General features: G+C 45.3%; 1 protein-coding gene across 4 annotated transcripts; it reads right to left on the minus strand.

The window, feature by feature from the left end:
- Positions 1 to 50: 50 nt before the first annotated feature.
- LOC118097138 (indoleamine 2,3-dioxygenase 2) lies at positions 51 to 26,019 on the minus strand. Of its 4 annotated transcripts, XM_035139800.2 has the most exons (11): positions 25,440 to 25,563; positions 22,959 to 23,069; positions 22,611 to 22,706; positions 21,582 to 21,701; positions 20,425 to 20,543; positions 18,590 to 18,604; positions 16,981 to 17,080; positions 7,479 to 7,596; positions 6,297 to 6,348; positions 2,185 to 2,333; positions 51 to 862 (listed from the first exon to the last, which is right to left on the minus strand). In XM_035139800.2, exons 3-11 carry the CDS (start codon positions 22,674 to 22,676, stop codon positions 510 to 512), a joined length of 1,092 nt encoding a protein of 363 aa, XP_034995691.1. In that variant the 5' UTR covers positions 22,677 to 22,706; positions 22,959 to 23,069; positions 25,440 to 25,563; the 3' UTR covers positions 51 to 509. The 4 variants fall into 4 exon arrangements, with proteins under 4 accessions (XP_034995691.1, XP_034995690.1, XP_034995692.1 ...); XM_035139799.2 differs by lacking the exon at positions 22,959 to 23,069 and having other exon boundaries at positions 22,620 to 22,706; positions 25,440 to 26,019; XM_035139801.2 differs by lacking the exon at positions 22,959 to 23,069 and having other exon boundaries at positions 22,611 to 22,683; positions 25,440 to 25,561.
- Between the last annotated feature and the right edge of the window lie 964 nt (positions 26,020 to 26,983).

A 26,983-nucleotide genomic window follows, 5' to 3' on the forward strand; every position in this document is an offset into this window, starting at 1 on the left:
TAGGAGCACTCAGCCACCTCTCTCTCCTCCCCACCCCAGCTGGGAGCCAGTGACGAGCACCCATCCACCCCTCTCTCTCTTCCCCAAACTGGCAGCCAGCTAGGAGCACCCATCCCCAACCACATGACGTGGTGCATGAACACCATTTGAATGGCAATGCCCATCAACTTTAGGGGCCCCCAGCCCCCTCAAAATGCTAGGGGCAAAGGGACCTCACCCCCTAGAAGTTTGCTCTTGTGGTTTAAACTTTATTTATTGAATTTATATTCTTCCCAAAATAAAAAATCCCTTCCAGTAGCACCTTAGAGACCAACTAGGTTTGTCATTGGTATGAGCTTTCATGTGCATGAACACTTCTTCAGATACCTTTCCACCGATACATATAAATGAGCACAGAAACAGTTTGTGCCAATTTGCGTGTTTGTATTTGGGGGTTTTTTTGGGGGGGGGGTAGTGCTACATTATTGGCCATCCTAGCTTAATCCCCAACGCAGAAAAAGCACAAGCTTTTAAAAAGTTATAATTGCTTCTTTTGTCGTGTTCCGGACACTCTTGAGGAAGCTCAGAACCCCGGAGCCACCTGTCCCTCTCTCTTCCAGGAAAGATGGCGGGTTTGGAAAAGTGGATTCACTTGGCTTCGCTTTGGCGTTGTGAGCTGCTGAAATGATGTACTTGGTAACCATGGCAATGTGGTAGGTCCTCAAGTCAGAAAGGGCTGCCACACACATGTTATATGCAGAACAGAGTTCCTCCTTGCCAGAGGATAGCACATGACTCCTCAGCGGGGGAAGGGATTGGATTTCCTCAATGAAGGCCTGATGGTGAGGGGGCATGTACTCCCTCATTCTGTGCAAAAATGTCGCTAGCAAAGGACACAGAGAAGATGAGTGAGTAGGATTAAGACTAGTTCAACAGTGTGTGTGTTAAGAAATACATATTGTACTGTTATGCAGCAGGAATGAGGGTGTTGCTGGACTCCAGCTCCCATCACCTCTGCCCATTGGCCATGCTGCTTAGGCTCATGGGAGTTGGAGTCCAACAATATCTGCAGGCTCAACATTTTCCCCATCCCAGTAAGAAATAAAGGTCAGGATGAAACAAACAACACACCATGTGATAAAACCATACCTGGTGAACTATATACCATTTCAGACCACAGGTGGATAAACTGTGTGTTTCTCTCCTCTTTTTTCTGTGATCCTTTCCTACATTGGTAGCCAAAGTTGGAACTTCAAGGCCCATTATCCCTAACCATTGGGCTATGTGAGCTAGGGGTGATGGGAGTTGTGGTCAACAGCATCTGACACCACTCTGCTTATAAGGTGCATATTGACTGCATATTGAAAAGGGAAGACTGGTCACCTATACATGTGGGTTTCCATGCAGCCAGGCTTCCTGATCATGCTTCCCCTTCAAGATGCCTGTGCCTGGAGTGGTGAGAAATCCTGGGCAGATTGGCAGGGGCATGCAGGCTCTTCTCCAGACCCAAATGACCATGAGCAGGGCCGGCTCAGACTGTCTTGGGCAGCAGGATCCACAGGGGCAACAGATCTGGTCTCCATTGCCATGTGTTCCTTGGAGGCTGGAGCTGTTGCCTCCTTGGCAGCCCTTCATCCAGCAGTACCGGCTTGCCCCCACAACTTCAGGTGCCTGGGGCACAATCACGCAGGTTCCACACACATGCCGTGGGGGGGGGAGCGCACTACATCTTCATGCCCCATGGCGTGTGTGTACTATGTTATCACACCCCCACCTTGGTAACGTCACAAGTGCACGTGGCGGGGTGATGTAGCATGTGCACACCAGGGCACCCACGCCCCCTCGACGGTGTTGCCTCTACAGTGGCCCCTGGGTTAGGGTTAGTAAGGAACTGGCTGCAGCTGTCCTCTGGGGTCTTCTGGGGTCTGCACCTGCCAGGCATGATTCAGAGTGGGCCCCTTCCCACCTCCCCAACCCATGATGTAGTTTGAGTCCCACTTCAACTATCAGGTAAGGTTGATTTGATCCCCCTACTCTTGTTCTTAATGCAGATCTTCACTCATTCCTTCTTCCCTGGGGCAGAGGTGCAGCATTTTGTGGTTCGCCTCCGGTGCCAAAATGTCTTGGGACAGCCCTGCCACAGCCACCTACACAAACCACATGCAGAGCAAGTATGTCTCCAGTTCATCAAAGCAACAGACTTACTGCTTTCCCTACTATGCTGGATTCCGAGAAGTTCGTCAAAGGTGTGCAGTGTGGTGCTTTGTGCTGCACTCCCCCCAGAGTACACCAGAGGCTTGTCAGAGACCCCCTCATAGATCAGCCCTTCTGGCAGGGCAGGGTTGTCCTTCCATCTAAAAGGAAGTAAAGGCAGGGAGAGATTGCATCTCAAGGAGCTGCATGGTAGATCCAGTAAGCAGTAGTAATAATACTAGATTGTAATTGTAGTAGTAATAATAATAAATTATTTGTATCCCACCCTCCCCGGCCGAGGCTGGGCTCAGAGCGGCTAACAACACAATATGCATAAAAACAGACATAAATTAATTAAAATACATCTTAAAATTAATTCAGACAAGTTAAAATCTGGGGAGGTAGCAATTATCAGGTTGGAATTCAGAGTGGTTAATACTTGCCAGGACCAACTGTTTCCACTGATCATACAAGGACCTTCAGGCTTGTTTTATACAAAGGAAAGTAATTCAAACTGCATCCTGCCCAAAGGCCTGGCAGAACAGCTCCGTTTTGCAGGCCCTGTGGAAAGATGTCAAATCCCGCAGGGCCCTAGTCTCTTGTGGGAGAGCATTTCACCAAGCCGGGGCCATGGCCAAAAAGGCTCTGTCTAATTTCCCTGGGGCCCGGGATCTTCAAAGTGTTGTTAGCAAACTGTAAGGTCCTCCGTGGGGCATACCAGAAGAGGCGGTCCCATAGGTACGAGGGTCCTAGGCCGTATAGGGCTTTAAAGGTCAAAACCAGCAGCTTAAACCTAATCCTGTACTCCACTGGGAGCCAGTGCAGCTGGTATAACACTGGGTGAATATGATCCCGTGACCCTGCAAGGAGTCTCACTCTGCCCCTCCATTCTGCCCCTGCTGGAGTTTCTGGGTCAGTTTCAAGGGCAGCCCCACATAGAGTGAGTTACAATAATCAAGCCCGGAGGTGACCGTCACATGGATCACAGTGGCGAGGTCAGGGTGAGAGAGGTAAGAGACCAACTGCTTAGCTTGGTGGAGATGGAAAAATGCTGCCTTTGTTATAGCTGCAACTTGCGTCTCCATAGAAAGGGAGGTATTGAAGATTACACCCAAACTCTTGACAAAAAGCACTGGCATTAATGCGCCCCAGCAAGGGATGTGAGTTGCCCCCCCAACCCCATATCGTCCCAACCCAGCCAAAGGATCTCTGTCTTGGAAGGATTTAACTTCAACTGGCTCCCACATAGCCATCCAGCCACAGCTTCCAAACATCTGATCAGTGTGTCTGGGGCCGAGCCAGGATGGCTGTCCATCAACAGATAGAGTTGGATGTCATCAGCATCCTGATGGCAACCCAAACCAAAATTCCAGACAAGCAGAGGCAGGGGGCGCATAAAGATGTTGAAAAGCATCGGGGAGAGATTGCACCCTGTGTGTACACACCAAGGAGTAGTGCAATAGCTCTCCCCCCCCCGCACCACCCTCTGTCCCCAACCAAAAAGGAACAGGCGCAGCCATTGAAGGACTGTGCCCCAAATCCCCATGTCGGCGAGGCGGTGGTCTAAAAGTTCATGATCGCAGGATTTAAATTAAATAGAAATAAAACTAAATTATTAGTTAAAAACTTAAAAGAATAAGAGAAAAAAGATTTGGTGCAAAGATAGAAATTAATAAAAAAGTAAAATATTTAGGGATATGGTTAACAACAAGAAACATAAATGTGTATAAAGACAATTATGAAAAAGTATGGAAATATGGAGTAGTATTAACCTCTCCCTGCTAGGAAGAATTGCGGCAATAAAAATGAATGTTCTGCCGAAAATGCTCTTTCTTTTTCCCTTGGCTGACTACATTCTTTCTTCAGCTTCCCTGTGGGGAAACACACTCGGAGCCTCAGAAGCCCTGTTATGTCACCCCTTTCCTGCAGAGCCAGCAGCCCTTCACCCCTTTTCACCTCCCTCGTGGGGTGTTTCATCAGCCTCCTCTCCCCTCCCTTTCCTTTTTGACTCCTCTAGGCCAGGGGTTCCCAACAAAATTTTCTCGAGGACCCCTCATCGAGCCGCTATTGTGACAAGGACCCCCATTAATTCCTAATCCTAAAATTAAAAAGTGGTTTTATTTATTTTTCAGTTGTTTTCCTCTTTTCTTTATCCTTCTGGGGGGGGCGTGGGTGTGGTGGTGGCTGTGGCGGCGGTGGTGTGATGGCCGTCCGGGGGTCGGGGGGTTTCCCTCTGGAGGGGGGGAGGTTTCTACCCTTTCACCTGGGTTGAGGGTGGTGGTGGGGCCCTCTCTTCCCTGTCGTCCCCTCTTCTTTTCTCCTCCTCTGGGGGTGGCTGTATTTGCGGCGGTAGCAGCGCCAGTGCCAGCAGGTTCAGTGCGGCCTTTGTTCTTCGGGTCCCCACGAGGCTCCCCGTGTGGCGCGCAGGAGCTGCGGGATCGGGGCCCTTCACTTGGGGGGGGCTCCTTCCCCCTCTTGGGCAGCTAGGGGTGATGGCGACTGCAGTCGCGAGGCAGGCCCCCCAGGATCGTTGCGCGGTGGGAGGTCTCGGGCCACGGAGCTCCGCTCGGCCATCGGCCCGGCGGGCCTGCAGGAGGCCTCAGCGGCTCCTCGCTTGCTCTGCTGGACGTTTCCGACGCCCATGCGGTCGCCGCGGTGTCTGCGGCCTGGAAGGCGGTTTCGGGCCTCTAGGCCCAGGGGTTCCGCCGAGTCTCCGGCCGGGCGCACTCAGCCTCGGTCCGGTGGGGTCGCCAGGGGGCCTTCAGCGGCTCCCTGGTTGATCCACCGGGCTCGCTTGGCGCCCGCGCACCGGCGGCGGCAGTTCCGCCGGTTCCGGCGGGCCAGAGGCTTGGCATCTTGAGGACCCCAGTTGGGAACCACTGCTCTAGGCAGCCACCACAGCCACTCCTGGTCTCGGAGCCCCTGGGAATGTGATATTTCCATCTAGTAATTGCTAGCAGTTTGGAGGTTTAAAGCCTCCTCCTCTCCCCTGGGCTGGCCCTTAAGACTCAAGGGCCTCTCCCTGCATTCCACTCCATTAGGGTAACAGCTTACAGCTGGGTCTCTCACAAGGATGTTGACATGACTGAGTTCTGGGTGAGTCCAACCTCTTTTGCCCTCACCCAGTCCAACCTCTTTTGCCCTGATGTATTGAGCCAATCTCTGTTGGAAGGGAATGGTTTGAGATTGGCAAGAAAAATGTAACATTTCTGTGCCATAAAACTTCAAACGGCAGGCTTGGACACAGGCCAGACTGAACAGCCAGGAAAAGCTGTGCTGGCAAACCAACAATGGGAAATATATATATATATATACAAATTAAACTGTACCTGACAGATGAAAGGATATATGATTGTTTAACATGTTTGAGAATCGATCAGTCAGGGACTGAGGACAAGAAGAGGGCAGAAATATAACTATCTGAGATCAGTTCTTCAGAGGTCCAGAATATGGGTAGTCCGTGTGAAATTTAATAATTAACAATTTGGTTGTTTTATTTTTTGAATTGGATTATGATTTGATTTGTTATAAATTGGATGTTCTTAATGGAAAATTATTAAAAATTATTTAAAAATAAATAAATTCAGTGATTTGGATGTTTGGGGTCACTGAGGCCACTGGGATGAAATTTTCAACTCCCCTTTCTAGCAGGGAAGAGGAAGAATCCGGTGGCATTCGTCAGTCTTTTGGGGCCTGTTAAAGACATTCCTCTTTCAACAAGCCTTTTAGGTTGAGATTTTTTTATCCCAGTTAGTATCTGTAATTGATTTGAATTTATTTTATGTATGTGTTGTTGTTTTAATGTTTTAGCCGCTATTATACAATGCATACAATTGTTTTGCATAGGCTTTTATTGCATTTTAAATTTCAAGATGCCTTGTGGGAAGCAATTCATAAATGAAATAAGTTATCCTTGATGTTTTCACTGTGGAATCACCTCAACTTATTTTACAGGAAATGATGCATAAATGGAACGAAATGCATAAAGGAATAAGAACAGCATGGATGAGACTGCAGTGTGGCTGTTCCCAGAGTGTGGATTTTCTCAAGGGTGTACCCCTGCTTGTCCTCTACTCCTGCTTGGAAAATGTTTGGAGAGCAAAAAGTATACATGCTGTACTTACCCAGAAAAGAAGATCCGTATCACACCGTAGAATATTGCAGGATCCACGTAATCTAGGAAGGGAAGCATGAAGACAAAAACAAAACTGGATCAAAAATAAATTTCACATTTACAAAACTGGTGAAGTCAGTTTATTTGTTTATTTTATATTTTATTAAATTTCATATCACACCCTTTCTCCAAAGGAGCCATGCAGAAAACACATCAATACCAAAACAAGACAGTGAAATCTATTGAAACAGTTGAAAACAATATTCTAAAAATGCCAAAAAAACCTGCTCCTATTCTCAAATTAATAATTTCAGGGGTGCCAGGGGCAGGACTTTCAGCTCTCAAATGCTTGGGTAAACAGAAGTGTTTTAAAATTTCTCCTGAAAGCTAATAATGAGGGACCTCACTATGAAGGGCATTCCACAAGTGAACGTTCCACCAAGAACGTCATGTCACAGGTCACTGCCAAGCAGGCAACCCCCAGTGGCTGCATTACCAATGGGGTCTCCCTTGCCGATCATATCCAGTGCTGGTTCTACTCAGAGCAAACCCATTACTAACTTAGGTTCATTCATTTCAATAGAACTACTTTGAGTAGCAGATTCAACACTTTCTTTTTCACAGGGCAGTAATATTCTCAGGAAGTTGAATTCTGTTGTCAGGAACACATCATGAGACTTTTCCATATTTCTGCACAATCATAGTCTACACACACAGCTGATGTCTTTTAGATAGCCAGCCTGTGGCTCTCCAGGGGTCTTTGGTCTCCAATTCCCATCCACCCCACCCAGCATGGGCAATAGTCAGGGATGATGAGAGTTGTGTCCAACATCTGGAGGGCCCTACATTTGCTACTCCCGTTTTAGAGTGTATAGAGCCAGTGTGGTGTAGTGGTTAAGAGTGGTAGACTCATAATCTGGTGAACTGGGTTCGCGTCTCCGATCCTCCACATGCAGCTGCTAGTCACACTTCTTTTAAGTCTCTCAGCCCCACTCACCTCACAGAGGGTTTGTTGTGGGGGAGGAAGGGAAAGGAGAATGTTGGCTGCTTTGAGACTCCTTTGGGTAGTGATAAAGCGGGATATCAAATCCAAACTCTTCATATCACTTTTGTGCTTTCTACCTTTTCTGTCCTTGTGCTATGAATGGCTGAACAATAGTTTGTGAATGAAAGTGGGAAATATCAAGCTTACCATGCATTTTCTTCAACACCCTGGCCATGTCTCTGAGACTGCTTGCCACATCCTGTAGTGCTTCTTCCAGGATTCTATTGTCAGGCTGAAGCATGCCATTAACCACCTGTGACACTGCCTGTAGGAAGCAGAGAGGGGTTGGATACAGACTTTTCATTTTGGAATCAAAGTGAACTGAGCACTTGTGCTTTCTATGCAATCCACACACAACAGAGATCCATTGCACATTGTTTTGCCCCTGAAAAGCGTTTCTTGAGAAACTAGCTTCATTCCAAAAACAAAAGATTATTTGCAGTTTGATTCTGCATTGGCCTGCAGTAAGACCACATTCACATCCATCCATTTAAAGCTCTATGATGCCAACAGTCATGGCTTCTCCCAAAGATTTCGGAGAGCTCTGGCTTAAGAGTGCTGAGAGACATTAGGCAACCCAAGCTTAGTACATAACAGAGTGTAAAACCATTCTGGGAATTCTAGTTCTGAATTCTAGTCTCTTAATAACTCCCAGCAACCTTAACAAACTAAAGATTGCATAATTCTTTGGGGGAAGCCATGCCTGTTTAAAATTGTATAGTATATGGTGTGAATGTGGCCTGTGTCCATTTGAAAACAGATGAAAACAAACAGGGAGCATTTCTAGCAATGGAGTGTGTGTATCCACACCTGCCCAATGATGTTGTGGGTGAGCATACACCAAGACTGCAATAACAGCTCCCTTATTCACCTAGGACATTTGCAGGCAAAAAAGGCTTGGATAATCTAAACGGGGGGGGGGGAGGGTAAACACACCCACCCTTTTGGATGGCACAACTTTCTGCAGTTTCTCATTTTACTTGACTTCACAGTTTTGCTACGATCTGAGGTATTTTTTTTTTAAGGCTCATGGACTTCTGGCGAGGCAAGATGGCGGTCGCCATGGCAGCACAGAGCTCTTGTTCGTTTGTTGTTGTTGTTGTTGTTGTTGTTGTTGTTGTTGTTGTTGTTGTTGTTTTGGGGGGAGTCCTTTACTACCGTCATTACTACCATCAGCCTCTTTTAAAACAAAACTACTGGTACTCCCTTCCTCTCCCTTCCCCCCTCCTTTCCCTCCTTTCCCCCTTTTCTCTTTAAAGGCAATACACACACACACACACACACACACACACACAATACAATTTTATTTCCCCCCTCTCAAAGGGGGTTTCTACATATATATTATTTTTATTTTTATTTTTATCATTTGATAGTACATATATACTACCAGGCACTACCACCTCAAGATCTTCGGTTTCTTTTTTTGGTTTTGTGGTTTTTGTTGTTTTTTTGCTTTCTCTTTCCTTCTTTCTTAACTCTTAAATTTCCTACCACCTCCTTCTTCTCTCCTTTCTTTTATCTTTTATCTCCTTTTCCTCCAACAAATAATAATAATAAAAATAATAAAAATCACAGACCTACCCACTTTCAATAGTAACCCCCCCACCTCATACTATAACTTGGACCACCATTGCAATTCTTTATCATTACTGTATTACTGTTACTATTTCCCCCTTCTCTCTCTCTCTCTCTCTCTCTCTCTCTCTCTCTCTCTCTCTCTCTCTCTCTCTCTCTCTCTCTCTCTCTCTCATTTTTTCTTCTTTATATTTTCCTCTAACTTCCCTCCTTTTTTATCCCTTCTTTTTCCTCCTCTTCCTCTCTCCTTTTTGTCTTTGGTTTGGTTTGGTTCCTGAACATAACCCTGCCAGTCTTAAATGTTTAACTCTCTAACCTCATTTCCCACCCTTAAATGGACCCACTCCCCACCCCCACTGTGCGCACAGGGGTGTCCACAATTAACACCCCCATACTCCCTCTGGCCCCACCCCATGAGTCTATTGCATCTCTGCCTGTTAATCCTTTAACTGTTTGTCTGTTGGTCTACTTGTCTGTCTGCAGACCCCTGAGACAACTATGGAAACCCCAGAGAAGCCCTTAAAACACATCCGAGACGTGACAAAATGGCCATCTAATCCACAATTGGTGGTAAAAGCCACCAATCAACAATGCCTGTTCAGTTCAGCAACCCAACAACACCCAGAAACCACCACCAACCACAACTCCTAACCGTAACATGCTCCACACCAAAAGGACTCCACACAGATCTCAAACCAAGAGCATCAGGAAGATTGAGATGGCACCAACCAGGGAGATGGTGAACAGCACTGAGAGCACAACACACACACACACACACCCAAATTACAACAACCCAACAACAAAAAGAGACCTGAAGGAAATGGAACTCAGATTAGAAGAACTACTGAAGACCACAGTGTCTCCCCTGCAGGTAATAATCAGTGACCTGACCTCCAAAGTGGGAACTCTAGAGAACAAGAACCAAATGCAAGAAAGAATAGTAGAGCAGTACCGAGAGAAAACACACGTGTGAATAATAAATTGGCTGAACTGGTAAGCTACTTGGAAACAGAAAGCACAGAAATGAGAATCATAGAAGTGGACACTGAAGATTGCTCTAGACCAGGCATAGGCAACCTTGGCTCTCCAGATGTTTTGGAACTACAACTCCCATGATCGCTAGCTAACAGGGCCAGTGGTCAGGGATCATGGGAGTTATAGTTCCAAAACATCTGGAGAGCCAAGGTTGCCTATGCCTGCTGTAGACTATGGTTACCAGATGTCCCCGTTTCCCAGGGACAGTCACCGGATTCACAAATCTGTCCCTGGACAAAATCTGTCCTCAGACTGTCCCGGGATTTCATTTAATGTTCCTGGATTTATATTTTAAGTGTTGTAGATTTATTAGTAGGGAATTAATGTTGCGTGATTGGTTTAATGGCACAAGACACATCATATGAGGACTTCTGGCAAGGCAAAATGGTTGGTGCCACTGCTGAGGGGGAACCGGTGCGTCAACTGGGGGAACCGCTGACCCACCCCCCCATGACCCAAATTGACCTGGGAGCGAGAGCACTCAACCACCAGGCCAACTGCCCAGCAGTGCTCCGGGGCTATGAAACCCCCAGAGCCAATGCAGGGAGAAGGCGGAGAGGAGAAGGAAGAAAGAGAAAGGAGAAAAAAGAGGGAAGCCCCAAACTTGCTGCTCCGCTGCCTAATGGTTACAACACCAGACCCAATAAACACAGCAATCAGGAGACTTCCGGTCTACCACCAGCGCTGATCGGCAGGGAATCCTCAAGCGTCGAGGTTCCTGGCCCTGTGAGGGAGGGGGAGAGCTGCGAGAGCAACACGGCCCCCCAAAATAACCTGAGATTGAGCTTTCTGGGGGCATGAGAGCTCAGCTGTGCCCTAAGGTGACTCCTCTGCCCACCAGTAAGCTCTCTTTGAGAGCTCCGAGTTAGAGTGGAGTTGCAGTTGTGGGCGCCACTTTCGAGACTACTGCTCCAAGTTCCGAGCCGGCAACGGAGAGTGGTGGATTTTTCCACAAAAAAGGATTTGAAATACATTGGACACCATGAGTAACAGAAAGAATCTTTAAAAAAAAATCAATTGAAAAGAATTGGCCACAGGAGGAGATTTAAATAGGAAGTCGGTCTCCCCCATTGAGAGAACAGCGACGCAGTTAACTTGCCTGCAGATGGAGAGTTTGACAGGACTTTAACAACTTCCAAGGATTGGTTGTAAAACCTTCCCCCTGAGGCAGGGTAAAGGGGAGAAGGATTGATGACATTAAAATCCCTGTGAAATTTTTAATTTGGACTGGGGGAAGCCCCCCTGGAACTGGAGTCGGGTCCCTGGAGGGATCAGCCAGCTGCCATTATGACATCACAAAAGGAAGGAATTTGTTTACCTCTTTGAGGCTGAGAACTGTTAACTTTGAAGAGAGAGCAAATATAAGGCTGTGTACAGTCATACCTCGGTTTAAGTACGCCTCGGTTTGAGTATTTTCAGTTTAAGTACTCTGCGAAGCCATCTGGAACAGATTAATCCACTTTCCATTACTTTCAGTGGGAAAGTTCGCTTCAGGTTAAGTACGCTTCAGTTTAAGTACTCCACGGACCGTCTGGAACGGATTAATCCACTTTCCATTACAGACTTCTGGAACCAATTGTGTTTGTAAACCGAGGTACCACTGTACAAGAAGTTTGATAATGCTCTTTTAAGAAATGGACACAAGATTTTAAAAATATGAATAAGAATTAAAAATGAGAGTTGAGAACCAGATCAGACGTAAACTTTGTTTTTGAGGTTTGGAAATACTAACAGCGCCACTTCCTGCATTGAAATTTCTGCAGCTCCCATGGAATTTGAGACAAACAGGATGTCAGTAGACACAACATCATCTGGCTCTATAGACTTTTTGGATTATTTGTGGATTATCAAAAACTCCTGGAACTGATTTTGGACGTGAGAGATGAATTGCAGCAGAGCAATATAGAGATTTGCAAAATAAGACAATCGCAGCAAGATGAACAAGCATCATCTGGGGGCATTGTAAATGATTTTGCAGAAGAGGAGGAAGACCTATCAGTCCTGGACAATATAACTTAACTTAAAAAAGAGGAGGAAGATGTACAGAATATTGTTCCCCCAGTGGGAGAGGGGGAGCAAAACTTGTGCTTGATTCAAGGAGTCCTCAAAGAAGAACCAGCATGGAATAATGTCCTCCCAGTGAGAGAGAGAGAGAGAGAGAGAGAGAGAGAGAGAGGGGGGGGGGCAGGATCCATGCTGGGGCCTGAGCTTAACTGGGGGGGAAATTGAGATGGGGCTGGAAAGCTAGATGGTACTGTGCTACAGTTAGAAAATGGGAGGGGGCGGCAGGGGACAAAGAAGGGAGAGTGGTGGACAGGTGGTGAAAGAGTGGAAATAGGGTAAGGAGTAACAATGGGTTATTTTCTGATTGATTAAGATGGTCCGAAACTGGAACGTTTAATGGAGCTGGTTGATACATCTGGGAGATCCAGGGGAAGGGAGGTAGAATTAGATAAATGTGGTAAAAGGTATTGTGAGGGAGAGCAGCTACAGGCAGCCTCCTCCCCTCTTAAGCTCAAGCTCATCTCCCAGCGCCAGTGGGAGCAGGGAGGGGAATGTCTCAAGCGGGGAATCAGGAAGTAGATGGCATGGCTCAGGTAAGGTATCAGAGCCACTGCTCCGCTCAGGAGAGGAAATGGGAAGCAGGGAAAGCGCGACCAGAAGACCGCTCCCGCCAACGCCGGAACTGCGTAAAAAGCGGCGGGGGCGGAGATTCAATGTTCCCAGGCTACTTTGCTGGAGGAAAACGCGGGAACCCCCATTCGGAGGTTCTGAACCAGACTGACAACATGTACATAGTACTGACTCTGCACTGTAAATAGCTTTCACTAAATAAAAGCATGAAAAGGCAACGTCGTGAGGCGTCTTTACTCTAGAGTAGCCGCTACCCCGCCTGTGACAGGTATGATAGAAGAAATAACATTTGAATGTATGGAAAAAAATTGGGGTATAAATTGTGGGGCTAAAGGAAGAATTAGAGTTTATATTTAAGATGACAAAAGAAAATTGCTTAATTTAGATTTAATAAATGGACCCAGTGTGGGGGGAATCGAGGAAGTCCACAATGTCAAGTTAATGTAATGAATTGATATGTTATTTTCTTTTTTCTCTTTTTTCTCTTTTGATTATGTTTTATTTTTGCTTTTTTGTTTTTGTGTTAAAATGTTTGAAAATTAATAAAAATTATTTGGGGGAAAAACCCACACAGCAATCAGAGAACTCAACACAAAGTCTGAGGCTATGTGCTTCAACACATACCCAAAAAGAATTCATTAACATCACCAAGATAAAACTTTACCGCACCAAGTTCAAATACCTAGCGGTGCAAATAACCAGAAATCTCAACAAATTACACCTCCACAATTGGTGACAAATCAACAAAAACCTAAAGAGATGGAACAACACCAACTTCACTCTCTCAGACAAAATACAGGTAGGTAGCCGTGTTGGTCTGACGCAGTCAAAACAAAATAAAAAAAATCCTTCCAGTAGCACCTTAGAGACCATCTAAGTTTGTCATAGGTATGAGCTTTCGTGTGCATGCACACTTCTTCAGATACACACGAAAGCTCATACCTATGACAAACTAATGGTCTCTAAGGTGCTACTGGAAGGTATTTATTTATTTTGTTTTGTCAGACAAAATAGCCATGATCAAAATGTTCACACACACACCCTAAAATTAACCTACCTATTCCAAACCTACCTATTCCAATCTGGATTCCGACTACGTCAGACCAACAGGCTACTTACCTGTAACTCACCAAGAAAGAATTATCCAAAGGAAACACAGGAGGCGTAAAATAATTGGAAGTATTGGCATTATCGCAGTCTTCAGTGGAGAGCCCTGATCAAAATTGGCAGAGTAAGATCAGATATGATCAGATTAGCTCAGGCTGAGAAGAGAAGATGGTGACGGGAAGCTCTGATGCAGAAAAAAAGGATATGATCAGAAAAAAGTCTCCTTTAATGGGAGGAGATTGGAGGTTTTTTTATTGGACTTACAAAAGGGGTGTACTTTACAGAAACTCTGGATGCCTGCCAGCTCTCCGAGGGCCCCAGAAAGCTGGCGTGGGTTTTTATGGGGAAACTGAAACAATCTTTGTGTAACTTACGGATTGCCAAGACACCCCTACAGTACATTTGAAATATTGGCTGGTTTGGAAAGATCAAAGACAGTGCATAGTTGCTAATTAACTTCAGCCTTGGATGGAAGCCCAGAGCCTATTAGAACAAGAATCAGCAGAAAAGGAGGGGTAATTGAAGGAGGACTGTGCTTCAAAATATTAAGACTGAGAACAATGTGGAAAAAGCCCCCTGTGAAATAGGGAATGGTAAAATAAATGGTAAAATAAAACAAGAGAGTTATATCAGCGACTGACTGATCGAGAGAGGAGATTGTCAACATTAGGAGTGGAAAATTGTGAAGTACAGTGGTCCCTCGACTTACGAATTACTCGACATCCGAAGTTTTTGACTTACGAACGGGACAAATGGCTGCACGCTTATGGATTTTTCTACATCTGAACGGAAACTGTTGGCGGTTTTAAATGCGGTTTCCTTGTCTTGCTGTAAGCAACAGCAATGACCAGTACACAGTCTTTTTGTGAATAGTGATATTTATTCCAAATAGAAAACAAAGGCAGACTGCCGCATCATGCTCAAGGCCACTAGTTAATCAGATGATGACTCATCTAGCTCTAGCGTGATTCCGTCTCCTTTTAACCCTACGCTCAAACACCTCCCTCTGCTTCCGTCTGTATTGCAATTTCCTCTTATCCTGTAACCCTCCCCTCCTGCGTTCTTGTAACCTTAAAGACCTAGGAACAGGCTCGGACAAACTCTCTTCTGAGGTTTGATGTGTTTCTGCCATTTGCTCACCCCTCCCAGCCAGTTCCTCAGCCCTTGTCAAAACAAGCCTCCCTTCCAGTTCCGGGCTATCAGCCAAGTCCGACAGCTGAGCCTCATCACTTATCGGCTCTAACCTAACACTTACACATTTTAAATGCGTGTTTTTTTTACTTACAAATTTTTCCGAATTTTTTTTTCCTATGGGAAACCGCTTTTCGACTTTTCAACCTATGAATGTGCATTCGGAACGGATTAAGTTCGTAAGTCGAGGGACCACTGTAACAAAGAAGATAGCAGAAAGATAAAGGATGGACATGGGAAGTCCGATTGAAATTAATTAATTTGGACTCTATAATTGGCTGTATTTTTTTTTGTTTTTGAATGTGGTAATATTTGGCCTGATTTGTTATTATTAAGATTTTTTCCCTCTTTATTGGAAAATTAATAAAATTTATTTACAAAAAACAACAACAATGGGAGGACAACATAGACTATTAGATTAACTCCACCTAATGGACCAGAATGTGGTCTAAACCTCCCTTTAAAACCATATCAGCAGAAAGAGAAGAACTCACTCTGAATCTCACACCTAACACCACATAAACTAACACTAAGACGCCCAGGAACCTCACCAAAATGCTGGAGAGGATGCACCTCCACAGGCACATACCTCCACATGTGGTGGGAATGCCCTAAAATCCAACTTTTCTGGACAACAGTCCTGCAGGAGATATGAAAAATAGCTAAACAGGTATTAGAACTCACCCCATAACTGGCCCTACTGAACATCTTCCAAGATCATAATGACCACTCACATTATATAGAGCTTATAACCCACCTACTCTCAGCAGTCAGAAGCATCATAGCCAGACACTGGAAATACCTGTCAGGAATAAGCATAGACCAATGGTATAAAATAGTATGGGAAACAGCCTTATTAGAAAAACTAACCAACAAACTGAAACTGACATGGGGACAAATAGAAGAAGACACCTTCTTCTTATAAAGGTTCCCCTTTATCACAGCCCAACAAGAGAAGAACAAGAATCCGCCAACAGCATTTGAATCAATCTGGCTAACCTTATCCCAAAAAATACGCACACCTCACACACGAAAACAAATTTCACTACAACCAACCACACTGTAGGCCAACTCTCTCAACACCAAAGGAATACAAGCAAATAGTAAAGAGAACCCACGCAAGTGATGCCGACACAAAACCCCACACATATACTAAGCCAGTGTTTCTCAACCTTTTTTGGGCCACGGCACACTTGTTCTGTGAAAAAAATCACGAGGCACACCACCATTTAAAAAGTTAAGAAATTTAACTCTGTGCCGCCCTATATTATAATTATGACTGTAAGAAACACTTGCCAAATATTGCTTTCCGGCGGGTTAGTGTTGGTTATTGGCGGCCGCCAGGCACGTGACAATGCAAATTGCCCTTATCGTCGCCGCACGTCGCGGCACACCAGCCAGCGTCTTGCGGCACACTAGTGTGCCGCGGAACAGCGGTTGAGAAATGCTGTACTAAGCAGAATAGAAGCATTGCCACCCGACCCCACCCCACTCACAATTCCCCTCCCCCTTTTTTTCCTAACGTAACACTAATGTCTCAATAAATGAAACTGATCTGTAGGAAATGTAATTTGGAAAAAACAACAACAGACATTGCACATTTGCAATCCAAGAAATTTTTAATAAAAATATATTTTTTTAAAAGAGGCAAGTTTGAGGACAGGCAGGTGACTGACACGCCCAAGACTTATATAATTAAGGAATATCGTTGCATGGGATACCATAGAAGGGTCTTAGCCCCAGGAAAGATTTTGCAACAGTTTTGTCTTTGTATCGCAATAAAGATTTCTTGCTTTAAAAAAAAAGCTCATGAAAATTCATCAGCATTGGGGTGCTAATGTCTCCTAAGAAACATACTTTGGCTTCTAGTTTTTACTAATGCACACATATTCCCCTAATATGATGCATTTTTATACACATTGAATGGAGAAGTGCATTACAAAATTTGAAGAAGTGTGAACAAAGAACACCCATGTTTTGGTTTGCATATTATTTCAAAAAGTGTGTATTTGGTATACCGTATTTGTCTTCAAATGCTAACTTAATCAGCTTTCTGCTCATAAGGCACCCCAAGAAATGATGCCAAATAATTTGGGACAGACCTTACCTTGATCCCAGGTGCAGCAGCTTTCTCAACCAGAAAAGTGACGAGAATGAAGCCCTTTAGGCTTGCTCCACCAGGCAAGCAAATGATGGGTTCCAGATTCCTGTGGGGAAGGCAGAATTGAAAGCCTAGGAAATACAGTACAATTTTAGATTTTAAGGGCTAGGACATGGGAGACTGTTATGAAAGTCAAAGGTAGAGAGAAATGTCTGTCCAAGACACCCCACCTCACATCAGTTGATTGACTGGTGGGTCATCCCACCTCCCTCGGAGGGGAGGGAGAAGCTACCCAAGCAAGACTGAACTCTCCATGCACCAGCCGACACCTGGGCAATTCATTCCTGATTTTGACAGCCTCAGCTCTTAACTGTCCCACACCTGACATCATAAATGACAGGGGTCGGCAAACTTTTTCAGCAGGGGGCCGGTCCACTGTCCCTCAGACCTTGTGGGGGGCTGGATTATATTTTGGGGGGAAAGAAAAAGAACGAACTCCACAAATAACCCAGAGATGCATTTTAAATAAAAGGACTAGGTAAGCCACCCCCCCAGCAACTCTCCCCTCCCTTCTCCACAGCACTGGACAAGCCCCGGTGGCTGCTTACCTGTGTTCTGCGAGCGGCAGGGGCTGGTGGTGGCAGGACGATGAGTGGCGCACAAGGGGCTGGCAGCAACAAAGCCCAAATTGAGCCTACACTGCTGCTGCTGGCAGCAACAAAGCCCAGACCCCTTCCTTTCAGCTCTAGGCAGGGCAGGGAGAAGTCAGGAAGAGGGCGGGAGGAGGCACCACTGAATATGTGCGCTGGCACAGCCCAAACGATCAGATCCACGCCGATCCATGCGGCAATTCCCGGACTGTCCTCAGGCCAGTTCCAGAAGGCAACTGGGCCGGCTCCAGCCCCCAGGCCTACCCATGATATATGATGTCAGCTGAGGGGCAGGGGGCATGGTTTTGGGGAAACAGCCCCATGGGCCAAAAAGAGGGCCTGTGGGTTGTGAGTCCCCCCCCCCCCCGGGACTAGATTTTTTTGCTGCAGAGGTCGGTGTAAGCAACAGGCCATGAGAGGATGAGGTGGCAAAATTACAAAATTGTAATGCAAAATTGCATTACATTGCAGCTATGTAATGTTGTAGATTTCTATCTACCTTATACTAAAAATAAACCCTCCACCCAAGACTAACACCAGAATGCTGGTGGAGAAACAATACTGCACCTCAAAATTGTATCTGAAATGTAGTCTGGTGACAGGTTTTACTTACCTAGAAAATTAAATTTGGCTTACAAAATTAAGCAGAGCATAGTGCCCATAAAACAGCCAAACACAAACTGTTTTCTACCAGTGGACTGTAATGTTAAAAAACATTGGGTTGGAACCAAAGAGAACTGGATTCAGATCACAAAACTCACAATGTTGTTTCAGCCTGAGCACCTTTGTTTGGATTAAAATGTAATAAATCTATACAGACACAAATGCAGAAAGAATATTTCTGAGAAGCATTCAGATATAAACTACTGTTGCAGCTGTTTAGCTTCAAGCAGTCTAAAGAGTGACCTCAGGGATCTAATCAGACTTTGAACGAGAAAGGCAACCATCATTTCCCAAATACTTACTCAATTTCTAGAGGCCTTTTGACAGATTGGGTTATCAACAGCAAACACACATGGAAAGGAAAGAGAAAGATCCGAGTCAGTTGCTGAGCAAAGTCCAGTCCAAATGATAGCACTGTTTTTTTCCTGAAAACCAAAATCTCCCCCAATGCCCCGTCTGGTTTGCAGCTTACAGAGACTTCCTCTGTTATTACAGACTTCCCGAGATATATTCAATGCTCGCCCTACTCCGAGTAGACCCACTGAAGTTACCACAGTGCCAATCTTATACATGTCTACTAAAAATAAGGCCTATTGAGTTGAATTGGCTTACTCTCAGTAAACTAGCAATAGGATCGCAGCTCCAAATTATGTGTTATTGAAAACATTTATAGGCCACCTTTCTGAATTTGAACTCTCTTAAGGTGGCTTAGGGACCCCTGACCATTAAGTCCAGTCATGGACTACTCTGGGGTTGCGGTACTCACTCGCTTTACTGGCCGAGGGAGCCAGGGTTTGTCCGCAGACAGCTTCCGGGTAATGTGGCCAGCATGACTAAGCCACTTCTGGCGAAACCAGAGCAGCGCACGGAAACACCGTTTACCTTCCCACGGAGTGGTACCTATTATCTACTTACACTTTGATGTGCTTTCGAACTGCTAGATGGGCAGGAGCTGGGACCAAACAACGGGAGTTCACCCCATCACGGGGATTCGAACTGCCAACTTTCTGATCGGCAAGCCCTAGGCTCTGTGGTTTAGACCACAGTGCCACCTGCGTCATGTGAGGTGGCTTACATGATAACAATTCAAATATCTAACACCAACAGTTTAAAAATGTAAAATAGAAGGAAAATGTCTACAAAACACCCCTGTATTAAATAGGCCTGAAAAAATATTTTTTACAAAACCCTACCCAACCCAAAATATAAAAGCACAATTCATCAATATTTAAAGTACTTTTCTCAAAAGCCTGCAATATTTTACAATGAATAAAACAACATAGGAGTTGAAAATTTTAAAACTACCATCCCTCTCAAGGTACTGATCAAAACTTTACCATCTCAAAATTTGAATCATTATTGGATGCACAGGGTTAGGGTGACCAGTGGGGGAGAGAGAACCCACCCTCTATTCCCCTGCACCTTGTCTGCTCTGCTCTGGAAAGTATTGCCCATATTAAAAAAATATTTTTGGGACAATCACTCACACTATGAATACAAAAAACATGACCAACTTCATCAAAGAAGTGTTTGAAGTAAATTTTGAAGCTAAATTTTGGAAACTTAAACAAGCAATTAGAAGGGTAGTGATACGGAGTTTGTACAACACACCAGGGAAAAAAAGCAGTGACTGCTATTGTCATGATATTTGTTACAGGCTAGTTTTATTTGATTAACAAATGCTATCAAATAGATGTCTTAGATCCATGTTTTAAATGGTACGAATACAATAACTTAATAACATAATATATTGTTCTGTAAAAATGCTTATTAAATACTCTGTATCTCTCATTCTGTACACTTTGCAAACTTGAAGACAAAGAAACAATATATTGCTATAGGAATCTGTGACGTTGTAATGTGTACTTGAAAATGTGAAAAAAATTAAAATAATACTATTTTTCTGTTGTTGTTTTTAAAAGTTGTGCAGTAGATGGAACATCCAACAGCTTAGTTGTGCTAAACCTGCAGAAATTCCTTCAATGCATCTATCGAAGGTGCAGGAGCCCGCCTGCGTCCTCTGTCCATCTGGTCACCCTTCATCTGATGAAGCCATATTAGTTGTGTGTGTCAGTTGACCTAGGGAGTGTAGCTGAGTCTGACGGCACCAACTTTCTGTCCTCCTTCTTATACTTACCCACAAGGATTTCTTTTCTTCCAGTTTACTAAAACAAAATCTGCATGAACCAGGATTGGAGGCAATCCTAACACCCGAGAAATCTCCACGAAGGGGATGGCAAGGTTTTGTGGCAAGACCTGGAAATCAAAATGACAGCAAGCCAACCAATTCATGCTCACCAAAGATGTAGCTGTTTAGTTAAACCTGTTATCATAAGAATGCTGTTTCGGGCTAAACGTGCTTGCATTGTTCCCTTGATGGCTGATTTGCAATCTTACTGGAGCAATCCTGTAACATCCAGCCAGACATACCTGCTCCAAGTGTTGCACCCTCATCATGAGGCAACATGATGAGGCAACAGACTCTGGGGTACAGCTGTTGAATTATTCATTCTTTCAGTATTACTACTGCCTCCAAGTGACTAGGAGGTGTGCAGCTTAGGCTCACCCATGCAGTACTGCAGCATTTTTCAGGCTCTATAAAATCATAGAATGATAGAGTTGGAAGAGACCACAAGGGCCATCCAGTCCAACCCCCTGCCAAGCAGGAAACACCATCAAAGCATTCAATTGTGAGCTACACAATTGCTCCCCATCAAAGCTTGTTGGAAGAAGTGGGAGAATAAAAGCTCTTCACAAATCCACTCTAATATATGAATGATGTCATGTTTCAGAGCAGCTAGAACCTTGAGCCCAGGAACAGCTGGGAAAAGGACAGCGCCAGCTCCTTGGGCATTTGCCTGGACTCCAAGACTGACCAGCAGAGGACCCAGCTCCATAACAACAACCCTGTTTTTCACTTTGTATCAGAGAAGATCAGGTGGAGCCTCAAAAATCTCCCAGTTTGCTTGTCCCACCTGACCACTTCCAGGTAAGAGAGAGTGTTGGTGAGGACACCATGCTCCTTTGAGCTCTTCCCCAGGTCCTGGTGTCACAGAGTTCACATTGATAAACCACCTTGGGAATTGAAGCCCTGGAAAGGGAACAGGGGTCTCTGAACAATTTTCTCCACCCTTAACAAACATAATTCTTTGGCGAAAACCATGACTGATTAAAGTGACATCATAGCCTTTAAAATGCATGGTGTGAATTAGTCCTAACTTCCAATCCACATATGAGTTTGGGATGTATGGAAGATCAAATTCTTCAACATCCCTAAATGGGCATGGGCAGTACCTTTGCAGTCCCTTTTTCACCATCCTGCCAAACGTAGCCCATTGTGATGTAGCTGAGGACCAAGTGGGCTAGATACAGTTCTCTGTGTCCTTTGAGATACTGGCTGCTTAGCAGAGGCATCTGTTAAGACAGTTACAGGTTACATGAAGCTTTCTTTTTTCCCCTTTACATATTGTTATGGTAGTTGGTGAAACTGCTGCTTCTTTCCATCATAAGTTCCATAAGCCACTAGCTCAGAATTACTTAGAGGCCAGCTGGTTCACGCACACACATTCATCACTTGATGTCTGCAGCACTGAGTGGTGTTTTGCATGTGTGAATCAACCACCACAGATCCCCAACTACTGACAGAACCTGCTTGCCACTCCTCTTGCACAAAGAATGAATAACAAAGTTGAAGGAAGTGAAGCAATATATGGACATATTGGAACAAGACATTAAAGATAGCTAAATTGTATTCTATCAACCATTGCTTGAAAGTAGAGTGACTTGGTGGGGGAAAGAGGACTAGATTCCTGCACCTTTAATAATTGTGTAGAAAAGGCTGCAGCAATTGGTTCTTTTAATTTGCATCAGACTAAGAAGCACACCTGCATCTATAGTACTTCTTAAAAAAAAAACCAAGGTGAATAATGTAAGGATTAGCACACAAATGTCCATGAATTGCTAATAATGAAAAGTGACACTTTGACCTAAAACAGGCACCCCCAAACTGCGGCCCTCCAGATGTTTTGGCCTACAACTCCCATAATCCATAGCTAACAGGACCAGTGGTCAGGGATGATGTGAATTGTAGTCCAAAACATCTGGAGGGCCGAAGTTTGGGGATGCCTGACCTAAAAGATAGAAGGAAGAGTGAAGCTAACAGCCAAATCAGAGTTTGATTAGCTGGTATGTTCTCTAGCATTTCATTTATATTCCTACTACTTCCACCAAGGAACTCAAGGTGGCATATGTGATTCCCCTCCTCACTATTTTATCCTTGCAACCCTCTAAGGTCCCCCTGGGATGGGATGGGAAATGCAATACCTTGTTCACCTGTGAGCGAAGTTGATGGTTCTCAATAAGGTGAGGCAGGCTGTGAGCGATCTCCATCCAAGGGCTATAGAAAGGAGGAAGATCTTTCTGATAAGAAGAAGAACCAATTATAATCAATCAGGAAAACTAGTTCTTTGTGGGTTTTGATATAGGCCAGAAAGATGAAAACAGGCCTGTGCATAGGCCAAGCACTTATACATTGCTAAAAAAAAACAGGATGTAGACTCACAAAATTTGCATATGCTAAATTATATATGTAGGTGCACATTTAGAAATAACTGCTAAAATTGAAATAGAAATACAATTCATTTCCCCCTAGTGACCAGGTCACTTGTGTACCTGCTCAGTCTGCTGTCCAGGTACTCACTCTTGATGGGCAACTTCAAGGCTCTTTGACTCCCTTCTTATGGTTTTTCAATCTTTAAACCAGACAGGGACCAGCCAACTTCACTGTGAAGTAAAATACATACCTGCATACTTTGTGACGGGGTGCTGACTTCCCCCCACATTGGGGATGCATCCTGCCCCTGCCTAGCATATGAACACTGACACGCTGAGCTGGGCCGGGCTGCACAGGCATCCCACTCCTGCTGCCACGATGCCAGGGAGAGAGCAGAGTTGGGCTCCTTCTCCCTGAGCAGCATCAGGCAAGGAGCCGGACTCTGTGCTCAGCCTCCTTCAGTCTGCGCGACAGGTGGAGAGGAGGAGGAACGGGGCCACAGGATTTTGGGGGGCAGCCCCCTCCTTGATTTTTGGGGGGAGCTGAAGACCCCTCAGCCCACATTACTCAGCATGCCTGTTTTGTGACCCTCTAAGGCAGGGGTAGGTAACCTAAGGCCGGTGGGACGGATGTGGCCCAATCGCCTTCTCAATCCGGCCCACGGACGCTCCGGGAATCAGTGTGTAGATTTTATTTTAAATGCATCTCTGGGATATTTGTGGGGCCTGCCTGGTGTTTTTACATGAGTAGAATGTGTGCTTTTATTTAAAATGCATCTCTGGGTTATTTGTGGGACATAGGAGTTCTCCCCCCCCCAAAAAAAAATACATAGTCCACATGGTCTGAAAGACAGTGGACCGGCCCACGGCTGAAAAAGGTTGCTGACCTCTGCTCTAAGGCAAAGACCACCAGCCACCAGCCATATGCAAGCAATCCATTGAGGACTTTGGCCACATTCACACCGTACATTTAAATAATTCTGACACCACTATAAACCAGGTGTGGATTCCCCCAAAGAATTCTGAGAGTTGTAGTTTGTTAAGGGTGCTGAGAATACTTTGGAGCCCCTTTTCACTTACCAAAGCTACAATTCTCTATGAAGGATTGATTGTTGAACAAATGTGGAAAGAATACAACAAACAACTCCTTCCAGCTCTTTCAAGGTTTCATGAAGTTTGATGGATTGAAGTGTGTGTGTGTGTGTGTGTGTGTGTGTGTGTGTGTGTGTGTGTAGGGAGGAGGGACTGTCAGTCTGAGACAACAGATTCTCTTACATAAAGTTTCACTTTCTTTCCTTTCATTTTTATGTGTCTGTGGAGTCTTTTTGTTTGTTTTTAAATCCCCTAACCCTGGCTTATTCACACTTACCTTTCCTCCCCTGTTTTCAAGCATCTCCCTTTTTTGCTCCAAAGCTTTCCCCACAAAAACTCATTCTTTAAAGCTCAATCAGAGCAAATGGCACACTTTAATTTATGTTTGTTCCAGGCTGAACACTAAAGAGAGGGTTTTCATACAAAAAGCTTAAGGGAAGAAAAAAATAAACCCATGCTTGCACACAGAGCTTTTAAGTATGGACATGTGCCTGGAAGGAAGGGAGGAAAGGTAAGTGTGTTAAGCCCTATGTTGTGTATTTATGTGTTTTATACTGTAAATAGCCCTGTGATATAAATAAATAAATAAAGAATACATATTTCAACAATAGTACTTTGGTTTCTGCTCTTAACTTTTTATATGGTTTTTATTGTATTGGTTTTATGTATAATTGAGTTGGCCAAACCCCGGCAGTGCTGGAATCTTTTGCCCAACATGGGTCTTGAACACATGACCCTGAGATTAAGAGTTTTATGCTCTACCAACTATATAAATCCATATTTTTATAAATAAACTAGCTGGCCCTGCCACGCATTGCTGTGGGTTATTTGTGTGATTTCCCCTACCCTGTGCCGATCCATGACGTATCCCTGTGATTCCCCCACTCCTCCCCTCCCTCATCCCTGTGAATCCCCCAACTCTGTCCTGATCCATGACCTATTATGCCCCCTCTTCCCCCCCCCACCCCGGCTTATCCCTGTGACTCCCCCCCCTCTCCTCCCCCTAACTCCCCCAACTTACCCCTGTGATTTCCCTCCTCTCCTCCATCCAACCCCCCCCCCCCGGGTTATCCCTGTGACCTGTTCGTTTTGCACACAATCATTTCCCCAATGTGCGTGTTCTGTAAAATTTTGCCCAACCCCAACTCCCCTACCCACATGTGTTATGTGAAATAACATTTATTCTACCCAAAGGCATGGCCCTGTAAAAGGCCCATATTCAGTTGTTCAGTTGATTATATGCTGCGGCCTATTCGTCCACCCCCCCCCCCTAAATCCACTCAGCCTAGTCTGCAAAGCCGAGGCGAGATACTGTAGAGAGGGCAGGTTTCAGCCCTGTGTCTCCCCCCACCTTGTTCTCCAAAGATCAACCTCCCAGCCTGCCTTTCCCCACAATTCTGTGATGAGACATTAGTGATTGAACTTGGTAAAATACATGTCAATCCCCTGTACACACAGACAGCAACCCCCTCCTGCTCCAAGCATCTCATGCAGCCACCATGTTCCTACCAGTGGATTCGGAAGAAGGAAGCCAAAATCTTCAGAAATATGGAATCTCCTCAACATGAATGGCAGCTTCTCTTTCGCGCACTCAGGGTTCACCTCCATCATTAACAGCGTTCAGCCAGTCAGGAGCTTGGGCTGTGCTGTGCAGGCAAAACCTTTCCTTTGTGACTCTGGGTATCGAACCTTTGGCCTGGGTGGAGCATCCTCAATCACCAATGGTCAGTGAAGCTTAGTAAACACCATTGAAGGTTGCTGATAACCCCCTATTAGATCTAAACACAGGGTGGGGGGGGAGGGCTGGCTGCCAGTGGCCTGTTATAGGATCACCATACAGGGAAGTTAGTTTGGTTGGTAAGGAAAATGGCACAGAGTAAGGCAGCTTTTAGCATCTACTGTATCCAGGACAAATGGCCCATCTGTCTAATAGGTGTCAGCTCAAAACTTAGAAAATACCAATAATTAGCTAGGCACCCACTGTAATAAGATGGGATGTAGCTCACTGGCTAGGGTGGTTCTTAAAAAAGAATAGATAAATTGCATGAAGATCTTTCAATTGATACTAGCCTCAATTGCTGGTGCTTGGATCACCAGAGGCAACTTCATGTTTAGACTACTGCAATGTGCTCTGTGCAGGGCCTCCCTTGCAGCTCATCCAAAGGCTGCCGATGGTGCAGAATGCTGTGGGCCAGCTGGTTAGCAGCCCTGTTTAGGGAGACTTTTAATGTTTAATAGCTTATTGCATTTTAATATTTCTGTTGGAAGCTGCCCAGAGTGGCTGGGGAGACTCAGCCAGATGGGCAGGGTATAATAATAAATTTATTATTATTATTATTATTATTATTATTATTATTATTATTATTATTATTATTAGCTGGCCCTGCCATACGTTGCTGTGGCTTAGTCTGTGAAATGGGCCCTCAGAGCCTCCCTTCAGACCCCCCTGTAGGCCCTAAATGGGCCCTCAAAGTCCCCCTTCAGACTCCCCTGTAGGCCCCACTGGGCTGTTTCATGTAGGTGGGGAGATCTCCATGGAGGGTGGGGATTGTGGATCGGACAAGATATGAGCGAAGGGCATGGATTGTGGATTGGGTAGGATGGTGAAGGCCGAGACCTATGGGGGGGGGGATCTCTGGGGTAGGTACCTCTGTGGCGGGAGGGGGTACTGTTGGGGTGGCCTGGTCCCTGGCAGAGGTCTGTTCTCCAGGGTGGGCTGTGTGGTGGATGGTGGGCTGGATGGAGAATGGCCGTTATTTTGCCAGTGGGCGGGATTTTGGTGTATGTTTGATTTTGTTTGGTGGGGTGGGTGGGGAGTGGGTGGGTGGGATTTTGGCAGTATGTTGGATGTTGTTTGTTGGATGTCCACTGGAGGGGGCAATTGGATGTTTGTTGGATGTCCACTGGAGGGGGAGAGCTCAGGACTGCTCTTGTGGGCGCTGAATGTGCGACCGGGCGAGTGGCTTGTGCTCCACCGCTGGCAGCGGCTTCTGGCACCTTCCCTCCTAGGGGCTGAGCACACATGGGCTACCCCAGCCCTGGCGGGAGGGGGT

The sequence above is a fragment of the Zootoca vivipara genome, chromosome 15, assembly GCF_963506605.1.
Source record: "Zootoca vivipara chromosome 15, rZooViv1.1, whole genome shotgun sequence".
In the NCBI taxonomy this organism is placed as follows: Eukaryota; Metazoa; Chordata; class Lepidosauria; order Squamata; family Lacertidae; genus Zootoca; species Zootoca vivipara.

Bases quoted from the DNA above. Each gene is read 5' to 3' on its own strand.
- LOC118097138 (XM_035139798.2), bottom strand. From the start codon at position 25,541: ATGATGGAGGTGAACCCTGAGTGCGCGAAAGAGAAGCTGCCATTCATG. The intron at 21,702-22,610 runs GTATTGCATTTC...CTGTCTTAACAG, and splicing joins TTCGCTCACAGGTGAACAAG to ATGCCTCTGCTAAGCAGCCA. The intron at 7,597-16,980 runs GTAAGGTCTGTC...TGCTTCCTACAG, and splicing joins CTGCTGCACCTGGGATCAAG to GCAGTGTCACAGGTGGTTAA.